The 18,438-nt window shown below is 54.2% G+C and overlaps 2 protein-coding genes and 1 long non-coding RNA gene across 5 annotated transcripts; 2 read left to right on the top strand and 1 right to left on the bottom strand.

Moving 5' to 3' along the window:
- Nucleotides 1-1,048: 1,048 nt before the first annotated feature.
- Nucleotides 1,049-6,453, top strand: MRPL38 (mitochondrial ribosomal protein L38). Of its 2 annotated transcripts, XM_001494673.5 has the most exons (9): nt 1,049-1,266; nt 1,380-1,559; nt 2,909-3,043; nt 3,123-3,331; nt 4,105-4,177; nt 4,345-4,390; nt 5,346-5,504; nt 5,734-5,870; nt 6,082-6,453. In XM_001494673.5, exons 1-9 carry the CDS (start codon nt 1,200-1,202, stop codon nt 6,216-6,218), a joined length of 1,143 nt encoding a protein of 380 aa, XP_001494723.1. In that variant the 5' UTR covers nt 1,049-1,199; the 3' UTR covers nt 6,219-6,453. The 2 variants fall into 2 exon arrangements, 1 of the variants encoding a protein (XP_001494723.1); XR_011423127.1 differs by lacking the exon at nt 4,345-4,390 and having other exon boundaries at nt 1,096-1,266; nt 5,346-5,566.
- A 1,057-nt stretch (nt 6,454-7,510) lies between these two features.
- LOC111775587 (uncharacterized) lies at nt 7,511-8,188 on the bottom strand. Its single transcript, XR_002811334.2, has 2 exons — nt 8,056-8,188; nt 7,511-7,891 (listed from the first exon to the last, which is right to left on the bottom strand). It is a non-coding gene; the product is annotated as an uncharacterized lncRNA (long non-coding RNA).
- On the top strand, nt 7,927-13,183 carry TRIM65 (tripartite motif containing 65). Of its 2 annotated transcripts, XM_023651995.2 has the most exons (6): nt 7,927-8,431; nt 9,755-9,850; nt 10,069-10,302; nt 10,388-10,562; nt 10,697-10,762; nt 11,336-13,183. In XM_023651995.2, the coding sequence occupies exons 1-6, from the start codon at nt 8,024-8,026 to the stop codon at nt 11,908-11,910; spliced, it is 1,554 nt and encodes a 517-aa protein (XP_023507763.1). In that variant the 5' UTR covers nt 7,927-8,023; the 3' UTR covers nt 11,911-13,183. The 2 variants fall into 2 exon arrangements, with proteins under 2 accessions (XP_023507763.1, XP_023507764.1); XM_023651996.2 differs by lacking the exon at nt 10,697-10,762 and having other exon boundaries at nt 7,933-8,431.
- Nucleotides 13,184-18,438: the final 5,255 nt, after the last annotated feature.

Here is an 18,438-nt window from a genome sequence, read left to right on the forward strand (position 1 = left end):
CCAAAGCAACTGACTGGTCACTAGCCCTTGCTTGGGACATCAGGGAAGGCTTCCTGGAGGCACCACTCTCCAGGGGCTGAGAGGCAGTCAGGCCACAGGAGGAAAGGGGAAGAGTGGAAGGCAGAAGTGACAGCATGTGCAAAGGTTCTGTGCCCCAGGGAACAAAGTGCTGAGTAAGTGGTTTGGTGTCATGGAAGCTTGAGTTCAGAGGGGCCAGAGTAGAAGGGGGCCAGATCACCTGGGGTACAATATCTATCTTGTTAGAACTGGGTTTTAAGAGCAACACATCCCTGGAAGGGTTTAGGCAGACATTGTCTTTTTTTTCAAGATTGGCACCTGAGCTAACAACTGTTGCCAATCTTCTTTTTTTTTTTTTTCCTGCTTTATCTCCCCAAATTCCCCCAGTACATAGTTGTATATCTTAGCTGCAGGTCTTTCTAGTTGTGGCATGTGGGACGCCGCTTCAGTGTGGCCTGACGAGTGGTGCCAGGTCCACATCCAGGATCCCAACCGGCAAAACCCTGGGCTGCTGCAGCAGAGCGCGCGCAAACCTAACAACTCGCCCCGGCTGGCCCCTAGGCGGATATTGTCTTAACCAGTCGCTTATGCTGCTGTGTGGATAATGGTAAATTGGAGGTGATCAAAAGCTAACACATATACCACAGGGAATGCTTTATGTATGTCCATTCATTTAATCCTTCTAACAACTCTGCGAGGGAAGCACTATTATTACTTGCTTTTTTCCAAATGAAGAAACTTTACAAGGCGACAGAAAGGTCACAATCTGGAATTTGAACCCAAGCAGCCTGACTCCAGCATCCGTGCTCGCACCCCCTCCCTCGCCCGTGCTGCTGCACCCCTGGGGGGCTCAGGATGCCGCCCTCAGGGCCCGGCCGACTGCTCCCGGTGTGTGCCGCCCCCTGGTGGCCGGCCGCGGGCAGGGGCCCGGACCTCTCGCAGCCCCGTCCCGCTGTCTGCCCAGAGCCGGAAGCCGCCTAGGGCCCGGAGGAAAAATCTCAAGGCTTCCGGGAAGGAGGAGTCTGGGACGGGGCGGGGGCGGGGCTTCTAGGAGGCGGGGCGGGGGCGGGGCTCCTAGGACGCGAGTCTGGGGGCGGGGCCGCCGCCGTGTGCTCAGGCGCTGCTTCGGCCACCTCTGCCGGGTCCTAGGAGTGGCGGCGAGGGCGCCGATCTCAGGGAAGATGGCGGCGCCCTGGTGGCGAGCCGTGCTGTACGGAGGTCGGAGGTGGCGGGGCTTCAGCACCTCGGGTGAGGAATCTGGGGATGGCGAGCTCTTGGAGGTCCCCGAGAGCCCGAACCCTGGGGCTCGAGCCAGCGCTGCCCTCAGCCTCCGTCTCTGACGTCCCGCTCTGTGCCCGCAGCCGCCCTGAGCCGCCGGACCGCTCCTCTGGGGCCGATGCCCAACGAGGACATCGATGTGAGCAACCTGGAGCGGCTGGAGAAGTACCGCAGCTTCGACCGCTACCGGCGCCGGGCGGAGCAGGAGGCGCGGGCCCCGCACTGGTGGCGGACCTACTGGGAGCATTTCGGGGAGAAGTCAGGTACGGGGCGACCCGAGCGGGGGCTGTGGGCACCGGCCTCGGGATTCGGGGGCCCCCGCCGGCGTCCTCCCCGGGCACCGGGGGAAGAGACCTGCCTGCAGCCCCGTGCGCGCTGTTGGCGGTTTGGTCCCCTCAGGATTTTTCACACCTTTTGGTCCCCCTTCTAGGAAATTTTTATTCCGTCACTATTAGATTTCCATTTTAGATATTTCTACTCCTAAAACCTTTTTGTGACCGTCCCCCCTGTGCCCCCGCCCCCGATTCCGGGTTAGAACACCCCTCTGTGCTCCTAAAATACTCTGTAGCCCTGGCCACACTATATCTTGACTTTATTTCGCTGCCTCCCAGATTGTGAGCTCCCTAAGGACAAGGATCCTGCCTGTGCTGACCACCATTGGATCCTTGCACCCGCACAGTGCCTGGCACGTGGGTGTGCAAAACTTTGCTGAATGAAATTGAAAGCCCTGGGCAGGGTGACTCAGGAACCTTGCCCTTGAGCAACTTAGACTTACTTAGTACATCCTTTTGGAAAGCATTTCCAGAGGCCGTTTTTATGGTGGTTCAGGGCACAGGCATGGAATGTGGAACCTATATAACCTGATTTAAATGGAAGTCAACCTTTTCGGAGTCACTTTCCTGATCTTCAGTTTCCTCTACTGTAAAATAAAATAATTGTGTCTATGTCACAAAATTACTGTGAGGATTAAAGGATACAGTTATTGGAATTCTTCGAGTAATGCCTTTCTTGATGAGGATTCTATGCACATTACTTATTGTCACTGTCTAACGTAAGTGGGGAAAGGTGTTGGATTGAAAGTTTTCTAGGGCCTTGCTACTCAAAGTGTCTTCTGGGACCAGCAGCACGGGCATTACCTAGGAGCTTGTTAGGAATGCACAATCTCAGGCTCCACTCTGACCTGCTGATTCAGAACGTGCATTTTAACAAATTCCCCAGGTGATTTGTATGGTTTGTCCATTAAAGTGTGAGAAATGCTTAAGTCCTTCTAGCTTCAGGTGTTAATTCTGTTGAGGACACAGGTGTGTCCAGGTGTGACAGGCTTGAAGGTGATCCTAACTATAATTGGGATGACAGTCTGCCTCGATTTCCCATGACCTAGACAGACAGTGTGACCTGGTTTAGGGATCAGAAAATGCAGTTTTGAGTTGTATCCAATTTGCTTAGCAACTGGACCCTGTCCAGGTCTGTGAAGCAGGCTGCATAGTATGTTTTAGTTTTGTGAATTAAAGGGTAAGTTTAGCAACAGAGTTTGGGCTCAGAGGACTAGGTGGGGACAGGTGGCCTAACCAAGACTTGATCCCACATTCTCCAACACATCTTCCCTCCCCAGATCCCAAAGAAAAGATTGACATTGGGCTGCCCCCGCCCAAGGTCTGCCGGACCCAACAGCTGCTGGAGCGGAAACGGGTCCTCCGGGAGCTGCGGGCCAGTGTGGAGGAGGAGCGGGCGGCCCGCCTCCGCACAGGTAAGCCCTCCCAGGGCAGAGGGCCCTGGGTACGTCCCTGCCCCCACCCTACATCTCAGCTGGCATCGTTCCTTCCCAGCGAGCATCCCACTGGAGGCTGTGCGGGCCGAATGGGAGAGGACCTGTGGCCCCTACCACAAGCAGCGTTTGGCTGAATACTACGGCCTCTATCGGGACCTGTTCCACGGCGCCACCTTTGTACCCCGAGTTGCCTTGCATGTGGCGTATGCTGTGGGTGAGGATGACTTGATGCCTGTGTACCATGGCAATGAGGTCACTCCAACTGAGGTAACTGTTAGCTTGTGCCCCTCCCTGCCCAGTGTGCACAGACACATCCCACCACGGCCACACACAACTCCTTTTTGAAGAAGTGATTTTTATGGTGGTTAAGGGCACAGGCATGGCATCTATGCAGGCTGACTTGGGGTTTTGTTCTCTGTCTCCTCTTTTTGATTTCCTGGCTAACACCACCATAATAATTACAAAGGAAAGACTATAAAATGAAAAGAAAAGGGACCGGCACGATGGCACAGCAGTTAAGTTTCCATGCTCTGCTTCAGCGGCCCAGGGTTCACTGGTTCAGATCCAAGGTGGGGACCTAGCACCGCTTGTCCAGCCATGCTGTGGCAGGCGTCCCACATATAAAGTAGGGGAACATGGGCACGGATGTTAGCTCAGGGCCGGTCTTCCTCAACAAAAAGAAGAGGATTGGCAGCGGATGTGAGCTCAGAGCTAATCTTCCTCAAAAAAAAAAAAAAGGAAAAGAAGCTCCATCTTGGCATACTCCTATGACTGGCCCGCTGTCTTCAGAATGCCCTCTGAGCCCCTGTCCATTGACATGTGGGCCTTGTGTTCAGATCTCTAGAGGGGCAACGCTGCAGGCTTCCTTCTCTAAGCCTCTGTGCCGACCTCCCTCATGAGAAGCTGCCAAGGGCATTTGGATTAGGATGGTCCCTCCCTTCTCTAAGTACCCCTCAGGTTCCTGCCCTCCAGATAGAGGGCCTGTTTACATCAGCTTGTTTGTTTCTGGTGGGGTGACTCCCCCATTCTCTCCCTGTCAGGCTGCCCAGGCCCCAGAGGTGACCTATGAGGCAGACGAGGGCTCCATGTGGACGCTGCTGCTCACCAACTTGGGTAGGTGTACGGGGCTCACGGGGCCTCCTGCCTCCCTCGCCTCCCATGAGCTAGGGCCCTGGGGAGCTGGGGGAGGGGCTGGGTGGAGAGCTCCAGCTCCAGCCCCAGCTCTGTCTGTGGGAGGGGGTGGGAGGGGCCCGAGGCCAGTGGGGTCTGTTTGTGTGCAGATGGACACCTGCTGGAACCGGATGCCGAGTACGTCCACTGGCTGGTGTGAGTACCTGCGGTGGGGGAGTGGGTCAGAGGCGTGCGAGGATGCCCGGCATCCCAGGAAGAGCTGCACCTGGATTTCAGTCTTGGCTCCCCAGAGGAATAACCTCCCACCCCAGGAGGTGGCTCCAACCTCTGCCTCCTGAGGGTGTCAGGAGCCTTGTGACCCAGTGGCTGAAGACAGGTACAGAAGAAAAAAAGCAGGCAGTGAGCCGTGGCCACTCCCACAGGCCTCTTGGTCTCCCTGAACTCACTTCCTCACCTGTAAAACTAGGAACACATGCCTTAGCCACCCTGAGGGGCTGTGTGACAATCATATGGGAAAAGAACCAAGAGAGGCCTCTGGCAGCTGTGACCTGCCCAGGCTGGACTGCCTGTTGTTTTCTCTATGGCCTTTGGCTCTGAGCGCCAGGCCAGGGGGCAAAGGTCAGGCAGGTGACCCCCCCAGCTTTGGGCCATCTGGGTAATCAGGGCCAGTGACTAAGAAGCTAGTTTCTGTCATTTTTATTCAACTGCAGTTACCAGCCTGTGTAGCAGGACCCTCTGGGGAGTTGTCCCCAGGAACAGTGGCTGTCCTGGTGCCAAGCTGGGCAAACACTCCCCAAGAAACCCCAGAGCATCCAGGAAATGGAGAGAGAAGCAGCCCAAAGGTGGTGTGGCTCTCCAGGCTGGATGGCCGTGGCAGCCCCACTGGCTCCCCAGGGTGCTCACCCTTGGCTGTCATCCTGACAGTCTCTGGGACCCCTATCCTCAGCCTCTGAGCCCCTACCACTCCCTTCACGAGGTTACAGTCCGTCCAAAGGTTCACAGAGCTTACCTCCTACTTGCTTTACAACACAGATCAGTTTAGGGTCTGTCCCCCGGGGAGCTGTATCAGTCTGCAGGGAGTATGTGGGTGGGGTGCTCCTGCTGCCACTGCCCTCAAGTGGAAACTAACAGCTACTTTTCCTCCCACCAGAACCAACATCCCAGGCAACAGGGTGGTTGAAGGACAGGAGACATGTCCCTACCTCCCCCCCTTCCCTGCTCGAGGCTCTGGCTTCCACCGCTTTGCCTTCCTACTCTTCAAGCAGGACAAGCCAATCGACTTCTCCAGCGACACCCGGCCTTCACCCTGGTAATCTAATCTACACCCCACACACGTCCCCCTCAAGGCCTCAGGCCAGCTTCCCAGAAACGGTCAGTCTTGCTCAGTTCTCCTTTCTCTTAGGCCTTGAAACGGGGGGAAGGGTAGTTGTGCTGGACACACCCTAAGGGGCTTCTCAGGATTGCCTCTGGGGCTGGAGGTAGGGTTGGGGCTCTGGTGCCCTCCTCCCCACTCACAAGTGCTCCCCGTTTTCTTACAGCTACCAGCTTGCCCAGCGGACCTTCCATACTTTTGATTTCTACAAGAAGCACCAGGAAGCCATGACTCCAGCTGGCCTGGCCTTCTTCCAGTGCCGCTGGGATGACTCAGTCACCCACATCTTCCACCAGCTTCTGGGTAAGGGCAGAGTGGGTTGGAGGAAGAGAGGGCAGCTGGCCTGCTCACAGACCTCTCCCGACCTGCCAGGAACAAGTGCTTGTTGGCAGAGGGGCCCCGGGAGGCGTGTCACTCTCGAGTGGGCTGGCTGGGTAGTCGCAGTATGGGCCCAGCCTAGCAGACAAGGAAGAGGGGCTCAGTCCACACCCACGCCCCCTCGCTCTTCTTGCAGACATGCGGGAGCCTGTGTTTGAGTTTGTGCGGCCACCCTCTTACCACCCCAAGCAGAAGCGCTTCCCCCACCGGCAGCCCCTGCGCTACCTGGACCGGTACAGAGACAGTCACGAACCCACTTACGGCATCTACTGAGTGGCCAGAGTGCCGTCCACCTCAGAGAATGGGCTGGGCCTCTCAGGCCATCCTGTCAGACTCCGCCGACAGCAGCAATAGAGACACAGCTCCACAGGGCCAAGCTGTGGGGTTCCAGGCCCTGCCTGAGACAGCCCTTCTGCGGCCCTCCCATCAGGCCCAGGGCTTAGGACTGAAGAGGGCTCGGCGGGTGGCGGTGAAGATGGCGATGTGAATAAAAAGGGTTTCTGCTGCAGCCGATCTTGGTCTTGATCCGGGAGCAGCCAGAGCCCCCCCTGGTAGAGTTGAATTGCTTCGTGCGTGGAAAGAGGGCTGCCTCCCATCCCAGGAGATGACCCCTCATCTCTGCCTCCTGGGGGTCTCAGGGGACCTGTGATCTGGTGGCTGAAAACAGGTACCGAAGGAAAGCAGGCAGTGGGCCTGGGCTGCTCCCACAGGCCTCTTGAAAGAGATTTACAGCCCTGAGCATTGGCCCTTTGCACGGTGTTCACAGCCTGGCGGAGGCTCCTGGCCTCAGGCTGGGATGCTTTGGATAAGGAGTCCCGTGAGGCCAGACCACAGCAGGTCTGAGAGACCTCTGGGCACATCCCCTTACTTGGAGCCCAGAAAGCCCCTGTGCCCTCGATGGATGGTTAGGGTATTTATTATCCTCTTTAAAGGAAGACTGCCAAGTGGTCAGTGAGGAGAGCTGTGCGCCTTTCCTGGGAAGAGAATCTTCACAGAAGACTATGCTTGCTGCATCGCAGTGAGGGGGCACACTGCCTCAAAGTGAGGCCAGCTCAGTTAGAAAGAAAGGAAGATTGACCGTCTTGCAGCTTCCCCTGGCCCCATACACTGCTCCAGGGCAGGCAGCTCTGCTGTCAGGCCCCCTCTTGCCTGCTCAGCTGCAGGGGAACCACCTCTCTAAAGAGTGAGGTTCCAGAACAGCTTAGACCTGCAAACAAGGAGCTCTCCCCAGCAGAGGGGCGGCACCGAGAGGGGATTCCAGGCACAGGTGGAGATCGCACTGGGTTTCCCTTAAACGGGTGTATGAAGAAAACACTTGTCTCTGTCTCTTGGTGACCAGAAATTCCCACCTCACTGTTTACTCTAAAAGAACAGAAATTAGATGCAGCCTAGGAAAGGGAGACACCCCAATCTGGCAGTTGCCTGAAACTCAGCTCAAGAAAACGTGCAGCAGACCACCTCGGGTCAGGAGAGCATTTAATGAGCACTAGCCGTGTGCCCCGGGCTCATACTGCCAGGTATCCCAACGAGCACTGTCTCATTTGATCGCCAAAACCCCTGCGAGGTAGATGCTGCTTTTTTATTTTCGGATGAGGAGCCCAGAGAGGTCTGTGATGGCCATTATTATTATCATATTTTCACATGAGGGGCCCAGAAGAGGTTCCCTGGCGGCCCTCAGCTAGGAGGCCTGCAGGCCCGCTGAGGTTCCCAAGGTTCTTGTCTCTAGCGGCGGGGGCCGGATCCCCTGTACATGAAGGGTCTAGGGAAGCGAGATAGAGAGGGACCGGACAGCAGGAGAGAGCTGGACCCCGACTCCCAGCCTGGGGTGGCAGGGGGCAGGCAGCGGTGGCTCGGAGGCTCGGCCGGGGTGGGGAGTGGGGGCACGTGGAAGAGAAGCCAAGCGTAGGCAGAAGTGCAGCCGGCAGGCGCTGGGAGTGGCAGCTGCTCTATGGTCGTGGAAGGAGGGCTGTCACGTCAGTCTCCCTAGGCACCTCCCTCCCGCACCCACGCCCGGGCACCACCCGGAGGGCTCGCGGTCCCTTTAAGGGGCCCGCGGCCGCCCTTCGCCCGCAGCCGCCATGGACGCGCAGGAGGTGGAGGACAAGCTGACCTGCGCCATCTGCCTGGAGGTCTACCGGGACCCGGCGACGCTGCCCTGCGGCCACAACTTCTGCGGGGCCTGCATCCGGGACTGGGGCCGCAGCGAGAAGGCGTGCCCCGAGTGCCGGGAGCCCTTCCCGGACGGCGCGCCGCTGCGCCGCAACATGGCGCTGAGCGGCGTGATCGAGGTGCTGCGCGCCGCGCCCGGCCCGGGCCCGGCCCCCGACCCCCGGCCCCCGGCCCCCGCGGCGCGCTGCCCCCGGCACGGGCGGCCGCTCGAGCTCTTCTGCCGCACCGAGGGCCGCTGCGTGTGCAGCGCGTGCACCGTGCGCGAGTGTCGCCTCCACGAGCGGGCACTGCTGGACGCCGAGCGCCGGGAGCGCGAGGTGACACACCGGGGAGCCGGCCTGCCCTCTTGTGCGCCCGGGCAGGGGCGGGCAGCTAAGCCGGAGGCGGCTTTGGGATGTTTGTATTCCCGGAAAGAAGGAGGTGGTGGTCAGAAAACACGTGCTTGGAATAGAGAGAGCGCTGGTGACGGGCCCAGGGTGAGGTCACAGGAGTGAGGGCTGAGATGGAGTGAAGGAAAGGGCTCCGCGGGTGAGGAGGTCAAGGAGCGAGAGCTAGTGTTGGAGGGTAACCCCTGTGACTGCTGAAGTCACAGAGAGTGAGATGTTACTGCTTCTGGCACCGAAGACCGTGCACTAAGCATGAAAGTCCACAGTGGAGGCCAGTAGACGACAGCAGAGAGGAGGCAGGCAGCACAGGTGGTGCAACCAGACCTGGGGGACCAAGGGAGCCAGAATTTTGCTGGAGGGGTTTGAGGGGGCAGGTGCGGTCCGGTCCGTGGGGAGAAGTCAGCCCTCCTACTTCCTCCACTCACCTGTTTTGCAACCTGGAGGCAGTGGGGCCTGGACAAAGGCACAGACATTGGACTTAGGAAAATCGGGTGACTTTGGGCAAATCAGCAACTTCTCTGACCCGTTTCCTTGTCTGTGAAGGGGGGGTGCGGGGGTCTGTACCGCTCAGCATTGCTGGGAGAAGCAGCAAGACGCTGAAGCTCTTGACCAGGTGCAGGGAACCATTGGGTAGGCAGGCAGTGGTCGTTCATCCTGCTTCCAGGAGAGGAGAACGTTTTGATCCTCAAGGGGACCAAAGGGGTCGCAACCAAACAGGGGTGTCCTCTTCCCCTCATGCCCAAAGCTGGGGCTAAGGATTGACCCGGCTTTTGGAAGCACCCACCTTATACACACTGCACTGCCCACTTGTCAGATTGCTCTGGTTCTGGGCTGCCTCCCCTTCTCAGCAAGGCCGCGTAGGCCAGAGGTATCGCTCCCATTTATTGATTTGGCAGCAGGGGGGCGGGGGGGACCCTTATAGCCCAGAGAGGGTGGGTGCTCTGCCCCAGGTTGCTCAGCATGCAAGAGGGACTGGAAGTTAGGTCTTCAGCTCAAGGCTTCTGTTCTGCCCATGTACCACCCTGCTCCAGATGGGGAAGGGGCTTTGTCTGGACCTCCCTGGGACTCCAACTCAGTCCTCCTGGGGCTCATACCAATCTTGGTGCTCTGTGTGCTGGCCCACTGGTCAGTGTCGCCTGGGGTGACATGAGGAGGGGGTGCCCAGCAGCTGCAGGTGTTTGTTGATTGATTGAGGGGGACTTCACAGCCAATTCAGGCCCCTTCTTGTCACTTTTTCCCATGTGGACACCTCAGGCCCAGTTGAGAGCCATGCTGGAGGTCACCCAGCAGCAGACCACCCAGGCTGAGAGCCAGCTACAGGAGCTGCAGCAACGAAGCAGCCAGATCCAGGTACAAGGCCTGTCTGTTGCACCCCACCATGTCCTGCTGCCAGCTGGTCCCTGGGATACTGGGGAGTAGCTGTGAGCTACCTTGAGTTTGCCTCCTGGCAGCAGGGAGTGAGGGGCTGAGCCGGGGGATGAGGTTCCAGGGACATCCACATCCCCACCCCTCAGCACAGCGGGCAGCCCTGGCCCTGGCCACCATAGGCTCCTCCTGTGCCCACCCAGAGATCGGCCTGCACACTAGCCTCTGTGGTCTCTGGCAAGTTCAGCTGCCTGCTGCAAGCCCTGGAGATGCGGCGGGCTGTGGCACTGAAGGACATCGAGGTGGCCAAGACACAGGCACTGACGCAGGCCCTGGATGAGGAGCAGCGACTGCAGGGCCGCCTGGAGGCCCTGGCTTGCCGTGACCGCAGGATCCGGGACCTCCTGGAGCAGTTGGATGACAGGACCTTCCTCCAGGTGCCAGGCCTCAGGGCAGCAGGTTGGGGGCCCAGCGTATCTGCCCCTTGTGCCCGGGCTTACTGCACCTCTCTCTGGGGCTCAGGAATCTCAGCTCCTGGCACCTCTGGGGCCTCCCGGGCCACTGACTCCTCCGCAGTGGGACGAAGATCAGCAGTTGGGTGGTCTGAAGGAGTTGCTCAGCCAGTTGAGTGGCCTCCTCCTGGACAAGGGAGGCCACCCCCGGGTGCTCGCTGAGGCTGCTGACTTGGGCCACGTGGGTAAGTCTGACCCCAGATCTCTCCCTACCCCTCTGGGCCCAACTCTCCCTCCCATCGGGGTGGGAGTGGAGTCAGGCCTAGCGTCCCATGAGCTCCTCTCGCCATCCCTCCCCTAACACTGCTTTGCCCTCCAGAGGCCGCAGGCCCCCTGGCAACAGTCCCGAGCCCGGTGTGCCCACTGAGGAGGAAACTCTGGCAGAGTAAGGAGACCCAGCCCATGAGTGTGTGCACTGGTGTGTGCATGTGCGTGTGAGTGCATGCATGTGCACTGTGTGTGCACTGTGATCACGCGTGTATGTGTGTGCCTGTTTGTATGCACACATGAGTATGTGGGGGAGGGGAGCACGAGCTGTGCCTGTCCCATCCAGGATGTCTGTTCCATGCCCTTCCCTGCGTCTGGCCTCACCCCCTGCACACCTGTTGCAGGGTGCACACCTCTTACACATGGTGCCAGTCTAGCGTGAAGGAGATTCTGGGTACACAAACTGGGATCACTCACGATTCTTCCACTTACTACAAAGTTAGGTGACCTTTCTGAACCTGTCTTCTCACCTATGAAGTGAGGCTAATGGAAGGTTCCACCTCAGAGGCTGCAGCGAGGGTTGGCTGCTGTGATGACGTCCAGCACTGGCTCAGCTTGCTGTCTGCCTAGCAGACGTTTAGCATCCTGTCATCGCTGGAGCTTCAGTTGCTGTCTGTTACCTCTGGGGACAGGATGGTGGAGGCGCACAGGCACCCTGCCCGCTCACCTTCAGCCCATCTCTCCCCAACAGATTATCGCAATCTGACCTTCGACCCAGACAGCGCCAACCACTACCTCCACCTGTCTCGGCAGGACCAGCAGGTGAAGCACCATCGAAAGCCCCGGGGCCCAGCTGGGCCAGACAGCTTCCAGCTCTGGCAGGTGCAGTGTGCCCAGAGCTTCCAGGCTGGGCGGCACTACTGGGAGGTGCGCACATCTAACCACTCAGTAACCCTGGGTGTCACCTACCCAGAACTGATGCGACGCAAGCTGGGGCCCCAAACAGACAACATCGGCCGAGGGTCCAGCTCCTGGGGGCTGTGCATTCAGGAGGATGGTGCCCAGGCCTGGCACAATGGGGAGGCCCAGCGCCTCCCAGGAGTGTCAGGGAAGCTCCTGGGAGTGGATTTGGACCTGGCCTCTGGCTGCCTCACCTTCTACAGCCTGGACCCTGAAACACAGCCCCTGTATACCTTCCATGCCGTCTTCACCCGCCCTCTCTACCCTGTCTTCTGGCTCTTGGAGGGTCGGACCCTAACCTTGTGCCATCGGCCCGAGGCCAAGCTCCCTCCAGGGCTCCAGGAAGACGCCTCAGGGCTCAGCTGAAGAAGGCACAGGATGGAGCTCTGGGCCGGGAACAGGTACCACCATGCCTGTGTGCCCAAGAGCTGCCCCAGCCCCTGGCCTGGTGACCCGAGGCCACAGCTATAATGGGACCAGCTGTTGGCCAGAAGACAGACTCAGGACCAGGCTGGGCCACTTGGAGAGAGAGGTGGGGGGGAGTCCCCAAGCTGGAGTTCATTTTTCCAGCCTCTTTAAAGGCGACAGAGACTAGGAAGGAAGTAAAATGGGCAGCCCCTGCCCCAAGCAGAGCTCCGTTCTGGGTGCTGCTGGGCCTCAGAAGCTCGGGTAGTGCCCAGGGGCTCCTGGTCCTACAGGAGAGCGCGTGTGCTGCGATGCACACCACAGAGTGTGCGGCAGACAAAATAATACATGGATCTACCCGAGTTGACCTCCCTGGAGACAGCATAGACTTTGCAAAGCGGCATCAGCCTGTGGGCAGGCGGAGTGCAGACTATTCCTGGAGAAAATCTAGAGAAAAGTGCTTTTTACCTCCTCCCTCCCTGTCTCTCTTTTCTTCTCTTTAACATTTTGCTATGTTTTAGTCTCTCTTATTTTGTACATCCTTGTGATTGCATTCTGTAAACAATTGTGTTCTCTGCATTTTTTTTATTTAGCATAAGCATTTCTCACATTCCTAAAACTTTCCCCCAAATGATTACAATACAGTCATTCTAATGACTATCAGAATTTATTTACCCATCATGGGACATTCCACTTGTTTTATTTTGGATTATAAAAATATTGCCGAGATGAATATTTTTGAGCAGGAAGTTGGGCCATATTTATGGCTATGTACATAGGTTAAATTACATAAAGTCGAATTACTCGACAGAAAAACAGCACTTGAAGATTCTATTTTTATACAAAAAAACAAAATGAAGCAACCTTGAGTCAGGCCGACTCGTGCGCCTCCCCCATCCCCCCAGCCGAGTCAGCATTCTGAGCACGGGGCCTTCGCCCCTGCCCGCGGGCGGGGGTTCGTGCAGCGATGGGTGGAGGTGCCAGCACGGCGCCAGCTCCTCTTGGTTCGGTTTCTGCTGTTAGGAACACGCTTGCCTGACGATCCCTGTCCGGTGTTTCGCCTGTGTTTCTGGAAGTGGGGTTGCTGGGCCGTAGGGCTGCTGTAATTTTCTTACTTGAAATGTTCTGCTTGGTCTGGGTGATGGTTATGAGGGCTTTTACAACTTTTTACACTGTATGTATATGTTTTATATACTCGTATAAATATTTCACAATAAAATTTTTTTAAAGAATAGTACGTGCACCAACACCTCCAAAAAACAAAAATTTTTTTTTAAAGATAGGCACCTGAGCTAACAACTGTTGCCAATCTTTTTTTTTTTTTTCTGCTTTTTCTCCCCAAATCTCCCCAGTACATAGTTGTATATTTTAGTTGTGGATCCTTCCAGTTGTGGCATGTGGGACGCCGCCTCAGCGTGGCCTGGTGAGCGGTGCCGTGTCCCCACCCAGGATCCGAACTGGTAAAACCCTGGGGCGCCACAGCAGAGCGCGCGACCTTAACCACTTGACCACAGGGCGGCCCCAAAATATTGTTATATTTGTAAAAAATACATCTCTCTCCCACATTGTAACCCGGCCCCGGCTGCAGCCATGGTTGCAAACTCTATCCTGTGGCCTCGCTCCTCAGCCGTGTGGCTCTCTGTCTAAGGGCGGAGCCAGGCCTCACTGGTGCAGCCTTGGCAAGGAGCTTCCAGTAAGATTCCCAAGGTGGGGAGTTCCCCAGACATGGGAAGGGGGTTCCAACACTGGGCAGCCTGACAGTGGCAGGAGGCAGTTGGGACCTTGCTGAACAGCAGGAGCTGAAGGTCCGATGGGGCAGGAAGCAGGACTGGGCTGACCAGGTGACCTCAGTGCTGGCTTCCCTGGCCTACAGATTCTACCCATCCCTCCTGATCCCGGTCCCAGCCCCACACACATGTCCAGCTGGCTGAGCCCACCCTCTGAAAGGGCGGAGAAAGGAAGAATGACCTCCTTTCTGCCTTCATGGTGGAAAATGTTTTGGGTCATTTATTCTGTGAATTTACTTTTTCATCGGGTCATTAGTCCTTTCCATGTTGTTCTGTGGGAGTGTTCTGTGTTATGACTATTAACCTTTATGTACGTAGCACGAGAGGCTGCTGCCATCCCTCATAGGGTGTGCCATGGAGCAGCGCCTCTCCAGCAGCTGCGGGGCAAGCATTTACAAATCTCTTGGAAGCTACTTCAAATTAAATTCACTCAGTCCACTTGGTCCTGACAGAACACTCCACCTCCTCTCCAGAAAAACTGCATTTGTGTAGAGGGAAAAAGAAGGATAGATTTGGGGGCTGGCCCAGTGGCGCAGCGGTTAGGTTTGCACGTTCCGCTTCAGTGGCTCAGGGTGCACCAGTTTGGATCCCGGGTGTGGACTGCTTGGCAAGCCATGCTGTGGCACGCATCCCACATATAAAGTAGAGGAAGATGGGCATGGATGTTAGCTCAGGGCCAGTCTCCCTCAGCAAAAAAGAGGAGAATTGGTGGCAGATGTTAGCTCAGGGCTAATCTTAAAAAAAAAAAAAAGGATAGATTTGGGGGTGTAACATTTATAAAGGGGACACATGATTTGCCTATGGGTGTTTCCAGCATTTCTGCCCCACTCCACACAGCTTCTGGGCTTCTGTGTGCCAGAGTCAGGAGAATGATCACATATAGACAGAACAAGGGCAGGGGAGGGCAGGAGAGATTCTAAAAGACAGGGGCCTTCAGGGCCTTGGGGGCCAGTGGAGGTGGGGGGAGTTGGTCACCGGAGAGGTGAGGAGTAAAGATAATAAGAGGCTGCTCTTCTCCAGGCAGGAAGGGATGGAGGGGAGCAGCATGGTGCCTCTAGGAAATGTGGCTTCGAGCAGCATGAGACCGGGAGCTAGAAGACAGTGGAGCCATGCCTTTGAGACTCTGAGGGGGAAGGATTTCCATTCTAGAATTCCATACCCAGCCAAACCGTCAATCAAAGATGAAGCCTGAACAAAGGCACTTGCAGACACTTCCGCATCCATTCTCAGAAAGCTCCCAGAGGACGCACTTTTCAGAAATAAAGAAGTAAATCAATGAAGGGAAAGGAAAACCTGGAATCCCAGCAACAGGAAATTCAACACAAAAGAGAAGTGATAAAGAATCTAAATCTCCAGAAACATGAGCACAAACGTCCACACAGATGTTCAAGGCTTATAAGCACGTGCTTTAGCGATGTGGAGGTAAATGCTAAAAGAAACAGTTAAAAGAGTTGAAACCAGTTGTCCTTGGGAGCAAGAGGCTGGAGTAGGTGGGACTGCCAGTTTTTGTTATTGTAAGCCTCATGGACTTGTTTACTTTTTAAATACTTTGAATATATTATTTTGAAATAAATAAAAATCAATTTTTTTAAAGTACACCAAAAGCATAAAGGAAAATGTGCTACTGTGGGACATGGCTTGGAACCCACTTCAATTTCTTGCAAGATGCAAGCAAAGCTGGAGTGGCTTGCCAATTACTCTCTTTTGCTGGGCTGCTTTTGCCTGTTTGTTTTGCTTCTGTTTGACTTTTTTTTTTAAAGTAATACTGCAGCCAGACAGGGTCATATATGAGGTTCAGGATTATTTTCAGGTTGCACCTTCTGGATTTAAATTCTGCCTCCTCTGCAGGACTAGTTATGTGACCGCCGGCAAGATATGAGGCCTGTCGAAATTCCGTTTCTCATCCCATGACACAGTCCTCACAGGGGCAGAGTGAGATGCAGGCGTGAACATGCTCCTGAAGACCTCAAAAGTGCCAGTTACCTTTTCCCCTTAAGAGCCAACTTATTTCAAAAAGGATTAATATATTAAGCAACTTTAAAGCTATGATAATGGAAATAAAATATAAAGATGCCTCCACCCTGACAATCACATCTCCACACTTCCCTGGGGGAGTGGATCTTCCTAAACAGGCTGTGGGGTGGGGAGCAGTGGGCCAGCTGGGACTCGTCTCTGAGCACCCCCAACTCGAGTGGCACCCCTCTCCCGTCCAGGACCAGGTGGGTCTCTGGTCTCAGCAAGCCCAGGCAGCCTGGCTGCTGAGCCTTGGAGTAGGCTGGTTGCTGATGCCTGAACCTCCAAACTGTTCCTGAGCCTCGGCAAGCAAAGGACGGTCATGATCAAGTGCTCCTTGGGGAAACTAACGTATGGAACTCATTACCCGCCTTCCTGCCAAACGGCACACCCAGGCCGGGTCCCTCTGCTGCTCGTCTGCCCAGAATATCTTTTCCCACCCTAGTTTCTGCACGCCTGAGTCCTGGCAGGACGTGACAGCCCAGCTCAAATGCTACTGCCTCCACTCGGGCCTCCATTATTCCCCCTTCCTTCCCTTGAATCCGCCAGAAGTGGATCTTACCTCTCTTTTAACATTTAATAGACCCTAGTTTTCTTCCCTCCATCCGGGAAAGACCTCAGGAGGCTCTGCATAGCATCTTTCTAAATTAGACATTCTTTTTTTTTTTTCCTTTTGCTGGGAAAGATTTGCCCTGAGCTAACATCTGTTGCCAATCTTTTCTTTTTTTTCCCTTTTTTTCTTCCCAAAGCCCCAATACAAAGTTGCATATTCAAGTTGTATGTGCTTCCAGGTCTTCTATGTGAGCCACCACCACAGCCCAGCTACTGACTGACAAGAGGTGTGGTTCCACGCCCAGAACCGAACTGGGGCCGCGAACTCATGGAGTGCACCGAACTCTAACCACTAGGCCATCAGGGCTGGCTCTAAATTAGACATTCTTAATCTGGGGTCTTCAGGGGGTGTAATTCTTCTTTATTTTCACTGTTCTCTAACTGAAATTTAGCATTTCTTTCTATTACAAATGGAGAGAACACACCACAGTGGTATTAGCAATACCTGTGACTTGTCACCAATAGAAATTAGATTTATTTCATTTTTTTATTTGAGTTCATAATAGTTTACTTTATTGTGAAATTTCAGTTGTACATTATCTCTTGTCTGTCACCACATAAATGCTCCTCTTCACCCCCTTGTGCCCACCCTCCACTCCCTTCCCCTGGTAGCCACCGAACTGTTTTCTTTGTCCATGTGTTTGTTCATATTCCACATATGAGTGAAATCATTTGGTGTTTGTCTTTCTCAGTCTGGCTTATTTCACTTAGCATAATTCCCTCCAGGTCCATCCATGTTGTTGCAAATGGGATGATTTTGTCTTTTTTATGGCTGAGTAGTATTCCACTGTGTGTGTGTGTGTGTGTGTGTGTGTGTGTGTGTGTGTGTGTGTGTGTATAATATACCACCTCTTCTTCATCCAATCATCAGTCGGTGGGCACTTGGGTTGTTTCCATGTCTTGGCTACTGTGAATAGTGCTACAATGAACATAGGGGTACATTTGTTACTTTGGATTGTTGATTTTAAGTTGCTTGGGTAGATACCCAGTAGCGGGATAGCTGGGTCATATGGTAGTTCTATTTTTAGTTTTTTGAGGAATCTCCATACTGTTTTTCGTAGTGGCTGCACCAGTTTGCATTCCCACCAGCAGTGGATGAGGGTGCCCTTTCTACACCCTCTCCAGCATTTGTTATTTTCAGTCTTAGTGCATATAGCCATTTTAACACGCATAAGGTGGTATGTTAGCGTAGTTTTGATTTGCATTTCCCTGACGATTAGTGATGTTGAACATCTTTTCATCTGTTTATTGGCCATCTGTATATCTTCTTTGGAAAAATGTCTGTTCATATCCTCTGCCCATTATTTGATTGGGCTGTTTGGTTTTTTGTTGTTCAGTTATGGGAGTTCCTTATATATTATGGAGATTAACCCCTTATCGGATATATGATTTTCAAATATTTTCTCCCAATTGGTGGGTTGTCTTTTTGTTTTGATCTTAGTTTCTTTCGTCTTGCAGAACCTCTTTAGTCTAATGAACTCCCACTTGTTTATTTTTCTTTTGTTTCCCTTGTCTGAGAAGGCATGGTCTTTGAAAAATCCTTTTAAGTTTGATGTCAAAGTGTACTACCTATATTATCTTCTAGGAGTTTTATGGTTTCAGGACTTATCTTCAAGTCTTTGATCCATTTTGAGTTTAATTTTGTGTATGGCATGAGATAACGGTCTACTTTCATTCTTTGCATGTGGCTGTCCAGTTTTCCCAGCACCATTTATTGAAGAGACTGACTTTTCTCCATTGTATGTTCTTGGCACCTTTGTCGAAGATTAGCTGTCCGTATATGTGCGGTTTTAAGAAATTAGATATTTTCATAGCACATTACAGTGGTGACAGAGAATTTGAAACATCATTTATGTTCATCACTATTTCAAAAATACAGTAATTATTAGGCCTCCGTCAGATCTTGTTATTTATTGTGTTAAAGAAAAATTTATCACAAATTTGTTTTCTTAATATTTTGTGCCTGTATTTCAATGTAACTGGGTTCTATGGAATTCTATGCATTTTATTTTGTACATTTAAAAGCATTACTTTGAAAAAGGGTCTGTAGGCTGCACCAGGCTTGGAGAGGAGCCCT

This window comes from Equus caballus, chromosome 11 (genome assembly GCF_041296265.1).
Source record: "Equus caballus isolate H_3958 breed thoroughbred chromosome 11, TB-T2T, whole genome shotgun sequence".
In the NCBI taxonomy this organism is placed as follows: Eukaryota; Metazoa; Chordata; class Mammalia; order Perissodactyla; family Equidae; genus Equus; species Equus caballus.